The sequence below is a fragment of the Neoarius graeffei genome, chromosome 18, assembly GCF_027579695.1.
Source record: "Neoarius graeffei isolate fNeoGra1 chromosome 18, fNeoGra1.pri, whole genome shotgun sequence".
In the NCBI taxonomy this organism is placed as follows: Eukaryota; Metazoa; Chordata; class Actinopteri; order Siluriformes; family Ariidae; genus Neoarius; species Neoarius graeffei.
The window spans coordinates 55,372,386-55,386,639 of record NC_083586.1 but is presented as its reverse complement, the minus strand read 5'-3'; the positions used below and the strand labels follow the sequence as shown (position 1 = coordinate 55,386,639).

Genomic DNA, 14,254 nt, shown 5'->3' with positions numbered 1-14,254 from the left:
CCCATGCCACACACACTAATGCAACCCCATACCATCAGAGATGCAGGCTTCTGAACTGAGCGCTGATAACAACTTGGGTTGTCCTTCTCCTCTTTAGTCCGAATGACACGGCGTCCCTGATTTCCATAAAGAACTTCAAATTTTGATTCGTCTGACCACAGAACAGTTTTCCACTTTGCCACAGTCCATTTTAAATGAGCCTTGGCCCAGAGAAGACGTCTGCGCTTCTGGATCATGTTTAGATACGGCTTCTTCTTTGAACTATAGAGTTTTAGCTGGCAACGGTGGATGGCACGGTGAATTGTGTTCACAGATAATGTTCTCTGGAAATATTCCTGAGCCCATTTTGTGATTTCCAATACAGAAGCATGCCTGTATGTGATGCAGTGCCGTCTAAGGGCCCGAAGATCATGGGCACCCAGTATGGTTTTCCGGCCTTGACCCTTACGCGCAGAGATTCTTCCAGATTCTCTGAATCTTTTGATGATATTATACACTGTAGATGATGATGTGTTCAAACTCTTTGCAATTTTACACTGTCGAACTCCTTTCTGATATTGCTCCACTATTTGTCGGCGCAGAATTAGGGGGATTGGTGATCCTCTTCCCGTCTTTACTTCTGAGAGCCGCTGCCACTCCAAGATGCTCTTTTTATACCCAGTCATGTTAATGACCTATTGCCAATTGACCTAATGAGTTGCAGTTTGGTCCTCCAGCTGTTCCTTTTTTGTACCTTTAACTTTTCCAGCTTCTTATTGCCCCTGTCCCAACTTTTTTGAGATGTGTTGCTGTCAAGAAATTTCAAATGAGCCAATATTTGGCGTGAAATTTCAAAATGTCTCACTTTCGACATTTGATATGTTGTCTATGTTCTATTGTGAATACAATATCAGTTTTTGAGATTTGTAAATTATTGCATTCTGTTTTTATTTATAATTTGTACTTTGTCCCAACTTTTTTGGAATTGGGGTTGTATTTTTAATGAAATACAGGGTTTTCACTCGGTGTCCTGTAGCATAAAAAATGCAGAATCTCGCTACCTTTAACAGCAAGACGTCATTGCATTTTCAAATGAGTTGAAAAATGTATTTGCCTGCAGTAAAGTATATGATTTAAATGATAATTACCGCTTCATGAAAGCGAGTTTTCACCTACAGTGATCGCAGCTTGAAGCTTGAACTGATCTTCACTGTTTTGCGGCAGGATAACATTACCGGCTTTAAATATCTGAACGCTAAATCTTTAGTGTAATTCAATGCATCGCTACCGTTGGTGATGATAATGCTTTCCATCCACATCATTTCAAGACCTTGTGGAGCAAATTAGCAGTTCCAGGGGCTCAGGAGAGAGACGCTAACATCATGGTGACACTAGGAGAGATGAGGTCTAGTCCTTACACACAGGCGTCTTCAGTGGAACGTTATTTAAGACACTTAATTGCAATGTGATGCAAGTTGTTCTGTCTGAGTACGAGTGTAAACTTGCGTGTCTTTGCATTTTAGAGAAAAAAAATCCTACTGAGTGTGTCTTTCCAGGAATTCACAAAGTAATCGTTTACTGTCAGATGCTGATTGTCTCATCTCATCTCATTATCTCTAGCTGCTTTATCCTGTTCTGCAGGGTTGCAGGCAAGCTGGAGCCTATCCCAGCTGACTGCGGGCGAAAGGCGGGGTACACCCTGGACAAGTCGCCAGGTCATCACAGGGCTGACACATAGACACAGACAACCATTCACGGCCAATTTAGAGTCACCAGTTAACCTAACCTGCAAGTCTTTGGACTGTGGGGGAAACTGGAGCACCCAGAGGAAACCCACGCGGACACGGGGAGAACATGCAAACTCCACACAGAAAGGCCCTCGCCGGCCACGGGGCTCGAACCCGGACCTTCTTGCTGTGAGGCGACCGCGCTAACCACTACACCACCGTGCCGCCCGACGCTGATTGTGTTTTTTGTATTTTCTGGTAATCTTGGTTTCTCGTGACGAGAGAAAAGTTCAGTTGGATTTCTTAGTCCTCACATTCTCCTCGCATGCAAATAAAAGTAGACAGGTCCTCTCAATATATTGGGGTTTTTTTTTTCTGTCATGCTGGAGGCTAGATCATTAAAAAAACAAACTAACAAAAAGACAAAACAATGTCACAGAAGTTGTTTCTGGTTTGTCATGAAACCATATTTACCTCAACGCCACTATATTGACCTGAGACTAGGTTGTTTGTTTTTTATTTTTTTATTTTGAGCAAGAGTCATCAGGAGATGACTCATCCACACACACACACACACACACACACACACACACACACACACACAAACATGACGGAAAGGGAAATGGATAAAATTGAGATTGTATGGCATGATTTCCTGAGAAAAATAGTGAAAGGTGAAATATGAGCGTAGAAACACGCCCAGCAGGAATGAACGGCCCGAAGTGGATGACGAACTGGACTGGAATTATAAAATCTCAAACAAACACACTATCTGCGACTCCTGCTACCGCATCTCAAATATATTGGACACATCCGCAGGCTTGATAACAACGCTCTCTAAAAGCAGGTGCTGTTTGACATCAGAACTTGTGGAACAGTGTCAAAAAGTTATTGGGTATCGATCCCCACCAGGCAAGGAGAACTATGATGGAGAAGACAGTCTTCATGCAACTGATTGACGCAAGGATATCAGGAGCGCCCCAAGGCCTATAAAGCACCTAGTGGGAATTGATGATGATGAAACCCCACTCCAAATTTTCCTAAGTTGAATTGGTTGGGAAATATGGAAAAACTAAAAATGACAGAAATGTCAAAGGGCACAACTCCTCTCATCACTTAACACCGGGTTTCCGCAGGGCATTCAAAAGCACTAAAAGTCATTCAATGGATTATGCAAAGGCTTGGTAATGTCAACAACGCAATACAGTGGTGCTTGAAAGTTTGTGATCCTATTTCTGCATAAATGTGACCTAAAACAACATCAAATTTTCACACAAGTCCTGAAAGTAGATAAAGAGAACCCAGTTAAACAAATGAGACAAAAATATTATACTTGGTCATTTATTTATTGAGGAAAATGATCCAATATTACATATCTGTCCGTGGCAAAAGTATGTGAACCTTTGCTTTCAGTATCTGGTGTGACCCCCTTGTGCAGCAATAACTGCAACTAAACGTTTCCGGTAACTGTTGATCAGTCCTGCACACTGGCTTGGAGGAATTTTAGCCCATTCCTCCGGACAGAACAGCTTCAACTCTGGGATGTTGGTGGGTTTCCTCACATGAACTGCTCGCTTCAGGTCCTTCCACAACATTTCGATTGGATTAAGGTCAGGACTTTGACTTGGCCATTCCAAAACATTAACTTTTATTCTTCTTTAACCATTCTTTGGTAGAACAACTTGTGTGCTTAGGGTCGTTGTCTTGCTGCATGACCCACCTTCTCTTGAGATTCATTTCATGGACAGATGTCCTGACATTTTCCTTTAGAATTCGCTGGTATAATTCAGAATTCATTGTTCCATCAATGATGGCAAGCCGTCCTGGCCCAGATGCAGCAAAACAGGCCCAAATCATGATACTACCACCACCATGTTTCACAGATGGGATAAGGTGGTTCTGCTGGAATGCAGTGTTTTCCTTTCTCCAAACATAACACTTCTCATTTAAACCAAAAAGGTCTATTTTGGTCTCATCCGTCCATGAAACATTTTTCCAATAGATTTCTGGCTTGTCCACGTGATCTTTAGCAAACTGCAGACGAGCAGCAATGCTCTTTTTGGAGAACAGTGGCTTTCTCCTTGCAACCCTGCCATGCACACCATTGTTGTTCAGTGTTCTCCTGATGGTGGACTCATGAACATTAACATTAGCCAATGTGAGAGAGGCCTTCAGTTGCTTAGAAGTTACCCTGGGGTCCTTTGTGACCTCGCTGACTATTACACGCCTTGCTCTTGGAGTGATCTTTGTTGGTCGACCACTCCTGGGGAGGGTAACAATGGTCTTGAATTTCCTCCATTTGTACACAATCTGTCTGACTGTGGATTGGTGGAGTCCAAACTCTGTAGAGATGGTTTTTGTAACCTTTTCCAACCTGATGAGCATCAGCAGCGCTTTTTCTGAGGTCCTCAGTAACCTCCTTTGTTTGTGCCATGATACACTTCCACAAACGTGTGTTGTGAAGATCAGACTTTGATAGATCCCTGTCCTTTAAATAAAACAGGGTGCCACTCACACCTGATTGTCATCCCATTGATTGAAAACACCTGACTCTAATTTCACCTTCAAATTAACTGCTAATCCTAGAGGTTCAGTTACTTTTGCCACTCACAGATATGTAATATTGGATCATTTTCCTCAATAAATAAATGACCAAGTATACTATTTTTGTCTCATTTGTTTAACTGGGTTCTCTTTATCTACTTTTAGGACTTGTGTGAAAATCTGATGTTGTTTTAGGTCATATTTATGCAGAAATATAGAAAATTCGAAAGGGTTCACAAACTTTCAAGCACCACTGTACTTTGCAAAGTAAGTCTGTATTCTGAGTCCTTATATAATTGTGCTGATTGCACCTTAATACCATGTTGGTGTGCATCATTCGCAGCGCACGTGTGAGTCAGTTCGGAGCATGCGCTGTCCAGAGAGTCCTTCTGTTGCGTGTGACAACTAGATATTCTATTGTAGTATAATATTGTGGTCTAGTGTGACTTCTCGGTCAATTTGTTTGCATTTCTCCACAAAATTATGCCAATGCAGTATTAGAAAAGGAATCAAAATAAAGCAGTGGCTAGTTTATTGCCTGTTTATTTACTTGCTTACTTCTATCCGTTTGGTGCGTGACACGGTATGCTGTCGTGCGGAATCCTACGTCACGCAGGGCCGCTCTCATTTCCGTCTCCTAATACAGCCATCCATATATCTGGCTAATCCAGTATGGGAAATGGCCCAACGGACCGATGTTACAACTTTTAGCTTAAAAAACAAAGTCCGCTGAATTTTTTTCATCGAGAGCATCTTGCATTAATGTATAATGGTGACATTTCATAACCCCGTAATTTCAACATTTTCTAGTTCAAAGTGTTCCTACACCTGAAGTAACCACAAACTTTAATTGACAATACCGACAAAGGATTTGTCGATTTTAAAGTTTGTAAACATCCTGGTACACTAGAAGTTAAAGAATCAGACAGCGGCATCAGAATCACCAAACCATTCAAAGACCAATGATCAGCTAACGACGTTAGGAGGAAATGTTACAAGATCTAGTCGGTACTTTTGCCTTAATTTCAAACAGGTTTAATTCGCCTTAAAATCTGCTCCCTGTTAAAGGACGCCCAAAGAACAACATAGTTTTTGGAATTTTGAAAAAAAAAAAAAACTTTTATGGTTGCAGAGATATGGTGATTTTAGTAAAAATCAATAACGGTAATTAAGTGTGATGTGTTATAGCCAAAAATTATGCAATAAATCCCCCCCCCCAGAATTACAGCAAGATTCAACTTCCCAGTATTATTTATTTATTTCTTTTAATAGGTACAAACTATATATTTTTGTAGTCAGCAACTCCCATACCTATATGGTGATGTCATGAATGGCATACAGATGACCTTCAAACGACCTTCATGCACAGGGGGGAAAAAAAATCTCAACTGATACAGAAACGACAGTTCCGAGTATCTTATGCCCCTTTTCCACCAAAGCAGTTCCAGGGCTGGTTCGGGGCCAGTGCTTAGTTTGGAACCGGGTTTTCTGTTTCCATTGACACAGAACTGGCTCTGGGGCCAGAAAAACTGGTTCCAGGCTAGCACCAACTCTCTGCTGGGCCAGAGGAAAGAACCGCTTATGTCAGCGGGGGGGGGCGGAGTTGTTAAGACCGACAACAATAACAAGACCGCGAAAGATCGCCATTTTTAAGCGACGAGAAGCAGCAGCTGTACAAACGCGAAGTCATCCATTATTATTATTCTTGTTGTTGTTGCTGCTGCTGCTTCTTCCACGTTGTTTTTGCCTCGATATTCGCGCCAAGGTTTATGCAAACGTAGCAATGTAACTGACGTATACAGCGACGTAATGACGTATACAGTGACGTAATGACGTATACAACGACGTAACTGACGTATACAGCGACGTAATGACGTGTCTTCTCTTAGCACCGCGAGCTATGGAAAAGCAAACTGGTTCTCAGCTGGCTCGCAAGTTGAACGAGTTGTGAATCAGCACCAGCACTGGCCCCGAACCGGCCCTGGAACTGATTTGGTGGAAAAGGGGTATTATTCTCTGTTACCCTTCTCAATTCATCAATTCATTTCTCCGCACAATTAATGTTGCAATGTAATTAAAGGTAGACCGCCTTTCAGATTTTTCACGTTTAGGTCATTAAAAAGATTTTTCCCCAACACCTAATTATTTTTGTTTAGTGGACTGAAAGCTCCAGAATTTGAGCCACAGAATTCCAATTTTATTAGTTTTTTTCAAAAAGAACAATTAATGAATTTAAGGCCACGTGGCCCTAAATTCTGCGCTATTTTTTCCTGCTTCACCATGACCCAGTACAAGATACTATGTCATGCATCACATCCCGTGGTGGGCTTTCCCCGTTCACGCAAGGCGTTGTGGGATACAAATTTGAAACGGGAGAGAAAAATGGAGGACGTGAGTGTGCGAATGAAACATGAAAGACCAACTACAGTCACGAGAAGCGAGATGAAAGACGTTATATTGTATACGAAGGAACGGAAACGCAGGAAATATTGAACTAATAAATATCGGCGGTCAGCGAGCACCTCGGTGTGATCAGCTGTTCATTTAGCGACAGAATGATGGAACTGTCAGTGCACGCTCAAAGGTAAACCTGCGCATGCGCATACACACACAAACGGACTTCCTCTGTCTGCTTGACTGCGCAAAGCGAATGATATATATATTTTTTAATTTGCTTTAATCCCCTCAAATTAAATAACTTCCCAGCCACAGAGTGGCCTGATATATTTTGAGAGATATTACAGAAATAAACATGTATCGCAATGACCACATTTCAGAGGGAACTAAATTTCACCGATTTTATGAAATCGAAAGGCCGTCTAGCTTTAATTAATTAATTCATTACATTGCACTGCTAGCCGAGTGTAGTTGACAGCTTGTCACCTTATTAATTGATCAGTCATTGATAATTAATTCATCAATTCTTTACTGTTCTCATCATCAGCGCACTGACACCCCCCCCCCCCCCCAAAAAAAAAAAAAAAACGTTGTAGCACAAAATAGAAAGGGTCTACATGGTCCTAATTGGTCCTGTTAGAACCAGAAAAGGTTGTAGTTTTATGATCAACTTAGTTTTGGAGGTTAACCCTAACAATTACAACAGGAAACAGAAAAATATCTCGCCTTCGACGCATTTTCATCCAAGGCTTCAGCCGACATCTTGTTTTGGTCCGGACGTCATCCCTAGCGCACTCATTGGTTCAAAATTGGGTCAGAGGAAACCATTTTTTTGTTTAAGGGTCATTTCTGAACGTCTATGACAAAATTCCTGCTGCGCACAATGCATGTGGCACAACACGTCACCCGCTTCTGCTGGCTCCAGCGCTGAATGTGAAGTGCCTTGATCTAGGTAACAAGATAAATATTAGAATCCAACCTGTATTTGTGAGCCACAAATACAACGACGCGCTAAAAGAGGTGCGGGGGGGGGGGACACCAATTATAAATCAGCAGCGGGTGGGATATCGTTTGAAATGTGACTCTTGCAGTGTTGTAGTCGAGTCACGAAACCTCGAGTCCGAGTCCAGTCTCAAGTCCCCAGTGGTAAAGTCCAAATCTCATCTCATTATCTGTAGCCGCTTTATCCTGTCCTACAGGGTCGCAGGCAAGCTGGAGCCTATCCCAGCTGACTACGGGCGAAAGGCAGGGTACACCCTGGACAAGTCGCCAGGTCATCACAGGGCTGACACATAGACACAGACAACCATTCACACTCACATTCACACCTACGGTCAATTTAGAGTCACCAGTTAACCTAACCTGCATGTCTTTGGACTGTGGGGGAAACCGGAGCACCCGGAGGAAACCCACGCGGACACGGGGAGAACATGCAAACTCCGCACAGAAAGGCCCTCGCCGACCATGGGGCTCGAACCCAGAACCTTCTTGCTGTGAGGCGACAGCGCTAACCACTACATCACCGTGCCGCCCAAAGTCCAAATCATTAAAAGAAAAATTCGAGTCGAGCCCGAGAACAAGACTGCAACTGCACCATTTGACAGTTGTTTTAGCGCCATTAACATTAGTTTGTTCCTGGGGGCGTCGTGGCTCAGGTGGATAAGGCGCCATACCATAAATCCGGGCGACCCGGGTTCGATTCCAGCCCGAGGTCATTTCCCGATCCCTCCCCGTCTCTCTCTCCCGCTCATTTCCTGTCTCTACACTGTCCTATCCAATAAAGGTGCAAAAAGCCCAAAAAATATCTTAAAAAAAAAAAAAAACATTAGTTTGTTCCTGAACATGACGTATGAACAGGTGAATGTGCTTCTCTTTATCAGGGAGTGTGAAGTATTCTGTCAGAGATGGTTGGGAGACGGATGTATGTGCAGAAGGTGCGTTTATTAATACAAGTGAAGACAGTAAACAATCCAGAACGGCAGGCAAAATCGTAAAACGATGAAACAGGCAAGAGGTCAAGCGAGGCACAAACAGGCTATCGTAGACTCGGCAGAATCAAAGACGAGAAACAGGAAATCAGGGATCGGGAAACCAAACAAGGAAATAAGGCTTGGTAATGTATCAGCAACGCAACTCAATACTTCGCAAAGTAAGTGTGTTTTCACAGTTTTTATATCGACACGCTGATTGCTGATCGTTTGCACGAAATTACTGTAGCACACAGTAAATGTAGATATAAATATCTTATGGTAAAAATCCGAGTCCTCGTCTCCAATTTACGAGTCCGAATGCAGTTAATGCGTGAGTCTGAGTCGAGTCACGAGCCCTTAAAATTAGGGCACGAGTCGGACTCGAGTCCAAGTCCTGGACTCTTGTGATAAGAGCTGTATAGGATACATCTTTAGACACTTGCATGAGCGTGTCGAAGAGCATAAAGGCGTGTCTTTAAGCATCGGTAAACACTACAGGACGGCACATGGGATTGCACCTAAAGACATTAACGGGAACTTTGTTGTCTGAAGGAAGTGGAGAGTTAATTCGACTGCTTGTTGTACGAAATGCTCTACGTGAGACGTGCAATCGGATTCCTTACAGGCCGAACTTTCTGTTTAGCATTACGCTTCTCTGTATATTTCTACGTTTAGACATTGACTTGCCTTACAAACACTCGTGTGATAACGTCGCGCTCTTTTCCTTAATTTCTATTACACTTTGTTCTTTTAAATCTTTTACTTATAAATCTGTCACGCTATACAGTGGTCATTAATCCACACTTAATTATCACGGGGATTATTTTAGACACATAAAACAGTAGGGAGTTTACTAGAAATCTTTTAGCATTAAGGTTTAATTCTGTTGCATTGTGTGTTGTTTATTTTGGAATGTAATGCCAAGACAACTTTTTTGATTTTCTTTTCATAGCTCGTTGAAGAAAGAGAGAGCATCTCTTCTACAGGTGAAAAACAACATGGCTGCCGATCTGGAGCGGCTCCTGAGCCACAGAGAGGTAACTGCTAACTCTGCACGTCGGAGAACGCGCCTCAGGGATGGTGCGTTGCGTCATCCGGGGAGGAGGTGTTGGGAAATTTGGTACGAGCCTCCGATCCAGGTCACGTTTATGGATTTGTTTAGGGTTCAGCTCAGGTTATGCAGGTCAGAATGATTTCTGGTAAAAATAATTTTGGTTTGGAATTTTGCCACCAGGGGCATCTCGGACAAATTGGGCATGAGAAGAAAATAAGATAAAAACAAGACGCTCCTGTTGGAAGCGCTGGAGTGTTTCAGTGGAGCTTGCTACCGAATCATACACACACACACACACACACACACACACACACACACACACACACACACACACACACACACAGAGAGAGAGAGAGAGAGTTGCCTCTGGGTGTTCCTTCTTTGTTGTGCAGACACTGTAGGGTTATGTACAAACTGCCAGTCACACACTAGTGACTTCAGGCCTCTGCTCGAACAAGTCTTTCTCTTTCACGTCATCACATCGCTGCTTAATTAACACGATCTGGCACTGGGAAGGATGACGTGTAACTCAGTACCAGAATGTCACTGAACAGTTTGCGCTTGTCTTCACAAGAATGTTTTTAATCTTGCCACTATTTGTACGTAAATGACCCTGAGATGAATTTTTTTTTTTTTATTTAAAACTTTTCTTTTTTTTTTTTTTAACATAAAGGGCACCTGGAAATTCCTGTCACGCCGCTTAACAGGTTCTCATGAATTCGTCCCACGTGATCGCTCTGATTCAGATCTAATCTTTTTTTTTTGTCAGGCTGTGTGTGAATGCAAGACTTGATGCAAAGAAACAATAATAATAATAATAGAAAATGTTTTTCATTCGCTGTGCTCGTTTCTCATCTGTTGCTGAACATGGTTCCCTCGCCGCTGCACCTACGCCAAGCCTAAGAAAGCAGCTCATAACCCATTTGTGAAATTTGGAGCTATTTTGAACCAAACATTCCCCTCCCACCAGCACGGGCATTGCTGCTGCTGGCGCAGCCTTTGCAGAGTGTACAACTTCCAGTGGCATGTTGGCATAAAGCACGCAGTCCTCACGGACAGCTGCTCGCTCGCACAGTGCTTTAACATGCCAGCGCATATGGTGGCTGAGTGATAAATAGAAATATTAAATGACCCCTGACATGCACACAACCAGGCACATCTATATTCATCACCGAAGGGTGCTGGATGTTCTGGCGTGTTTGTGAAGCAGAAATCGACGACTGAAAACCAGTCAAGAGTCATTTCATTTCCTGTGACTTTTTTTTTTTTTTTTGAAGTCCGATCGTGTTCACTTTTCACATAAGATCTCATCAGTGTCATATTTGTTTCAGCACCCAATCAAAATGACTGACGTTCTGGCAATAACATGACGTTTTTTAATAGTGTCTTTTTAAAGACTTGTTTCAGCTCAATGAAACATGTCAGAACATTGAGTTTATTCTATTCTCAAGTATCTTTTGACTGATACTGTGTGTGTGTATATATATATATATATATATATATATATATATATATATATATATATATATATATATATATATATATATATATATATATATAAATAAAAACCCTGCAAGAACATGAAATGACTGCGATAGAATGAAAGTCTTTGAGTTATGGTCAGTGTATATATACAGTACTGTCAAAGTTTCTGGTTGAGAGTACGTCGTGCATGTTCTGGCTGCCGTTTCTCACCGGAGCTTTTTTGTTTTATTTTATTTCTTTTTCTATTTTTTTTTCTGTGCGTTTGTGTGGTTTGATGTTTGTTTGAGTGTTTTGTCCGCCGGTTGTGGCGTAGCTCCGGACCCAGTTTTGGGCGTTGGTTCCCTCCAGGCCTTGGTTCGCCGTGAGCGATGCCTGCGCTCCCAGCTGTGGACTGCAGTGAGCTCGTTGCTCATTTTACATCGTGCTTGTACAGCGCTCTGTGCTTTAATGCTTGGCGTGATGTTCCGAGCAATGTTGCTCGGTGGTGTCGTGGCGGCTGTGCAGGCGGTTTGGGACACACCAGCACTCTGCGTGGCGGAGCTTCTCTGCTCGCATTGTGGATTCATGGCGTGGTGTTCGAGCGATGTTGCTGGCGGCGGTGCTGGAGATGTGGGACCTGTTTTCGTGCGCCTTTTGGTGGGACTGTGGCTGCTACACCACGGGAATTACATCCTGACCCCTACTTGGTGGACTTTTTATTTTTATTTATTTATTTTTTATTATATTTTTATTTTTTCTTTCTTTGTCTATTATTGATATCTGTTGTGTGTGTATGTTTGAACCTCCTGTAAAGCGTCTTTGAGTACCATGAAAAGCGCTATACAAAACAGATTTATTATTATTATTATTATTATTATTATTATTATTAAAGTCTTAGACGCATGTCAAGAAATGCTGGAGACCAAAAATGCGTTAAGAAATGAAATGTTTCAATGTTATAAGCAGGAAGCGATATTTTTTGCTTTAAAAAAAATAGAGCGGCGGCTACAGTTATCGACATCTTAACGATTTTTTGGCCATTGCAGAAGTCGAGAAGACTTTCAATACATAAACTGTGCATGAATAGTTACTCAAACTTCCACTGGGGAAAAAAATTAGAGTTGATTCCTGATTATTTAGCGCATCAGATCACTTGGCACCGTTCCACAGTTATCGACACCTTTTGTCCACGGTTATCGACATTCAGATGATTATTTATTAAAAAAATAATAATAATAATAGAAATTGGTACGTGGTATTAAGTTAACAAAACAGTTTTTATTTAAAATTTGTTTTCCATAGACTTATATTTAGTGCAAAAGATCTTTTATATAAATATATGGATGTCGGTGTTTACGTAAATGAGGAAGTAATTCTAATGTTTGTAAACAAATGAACTGATAACATGCATGTCAACCTATACGGAATGTCCGTATTTTATACGGATTTGATTCAATAAACGTAGTATACGGGCGTATAAATAAAGTTATACGGATTCTTTAAAAAAACTTCAATATTTATTGAGAGCTATAATCAATTCCCACGATGATAAAAGAGCGCATAACATTTACAAACGTACTGTACACCACACACAGCCAGTAAAGAGTCTTATGAAATCGCGCGTTATCTTGTGGTAGCAAGACTTCGTTCCACTTTTGATCATGCGCACACCGCATTGCGAGAATCCCGCCAACCATGAAGTCATAGACATATAAACATAGACGCCGCCTTCTGCGTAGAATCATACGTCATCCTCGCCGCCATATTGGATGTGGCAAAGTGGAGATTCTTCAGCCGTCTCTGGTATAGTGTCTAGACAGTAGCCGAGAATAAAGATGTGCTGCGTTTAACTGTACCAACAGGTTTACCGTCCAAACGAGATCACATGGGATTACCTTTCACAGGTGAGACTGGAAAAACACTTTTCATTGTATTTGGTCATTATAACGTAATTTTACGAACAGATTTTTCTGACTTTGTGGCTAATATGAAGTCTCGCGCATAATAGCCGCTCGGTGAAACCTGTCTCCAAACAACGAAGTATTTCCTTCATAACTACGCTGATGACACTTTGTGTTTTTGTCAAACATTGGAGCTTTGTATTCATTCTGAAGGTTTATTGTTATTAATATTGAATAAAAGTAACTGGGATATATCATTGTTAATTATCATTCAAATTTTAGGTAAATTATTTTAATTTGCATCTTATACGGATTTTATAAGGGAAATACGGATTTTGGAGGTTGGTTATACAGGTTTGATTGACCAAAGGTTGACATGTATGTGATAATGTTTAACCTGCGTCAGAAAATCTTTTTGTTCCATTTTCTACCCACTTTCTAAGTATTTTCGTAGATCGCATTTTGTTAATCATTCGTCGTTGTTTGTATTAATTTCTAGTTTTGTAGTTTACCAATAAATATCAACAGGGAATCGACATTGTAATCACATGAACATCCAGGTCAAAGGTCGCAGGTCATTCCTGATATTGTAATATGCGGTAGATATTTACAACAAACTGCAAAAACTATATATATTTTCTGAATGGAATAGAAAAATCTGAATATTCCAAGCATGTCATTTTTTTTATATGCTAGGAATTTAATTCTGCTCTAATTCTATTTATTGCAATCGGATTCCAAATACTCTATAAACATTCCATTCTGTTATGAATCAGAAAAAAAATGATTATAAATCACAGCACTTTTATTTTATTATTATTTTTTTTAAAGTACTTCATCAACTTCAACAATGTTACACAAAGATCGATCCATAACAGTTGTAAATGTCCCTTAATTCCACAGGGTGTCGATAATGGTGGACACCGGTGAAAGTGATCACTATTATCGACACCTCACGTGACTTCTCAAACGCGCGTTTAGATACAAAATGGCGACTGTCAAATGAGAGTAAGAAACAAAGTAGGTTTCGACAAGGAGATCATGAAATATCAGTGAATTTGATCTTTCCACCATGCTTACCTGCGATGATGACGTCCGGGTTTTCGTCAAATTGCTGATCGTACTAAAAAAAACTCCATCTCAGGTAACGAGCTTTGTCATCAGACAAGATCAAAGGGCGAGGCGGGTCTTCCGGTTGATTAACTAACCAATAATAAC

General features: G+C 41.2%; 1 protein-coding gene across 2 annotated transcripts in view; it reads left to right on the top strand.

The window, feature by feature from the left end:
• Window positions 1-14,254, top strand: part of pibf1 (progesterone immunomodulatory binding factor 1) — a 152,926-nt gene that overhangs the window by 122,407 nt on the left and 16,265 nt on the right. For both annotated transcript variants that reach the window (XM_060899022.1, XM_060899023.1), the window contains exon 16: window positions 9,570-9,654. In XM_060899022.1, the coding sequence (XP_060755005.1) occupies window positions 9,570-9,654 (85 nt within the window). The remainder of the gene's footprint in view (window positions 1-9,569; window positions 9,655-14,254) is intronic.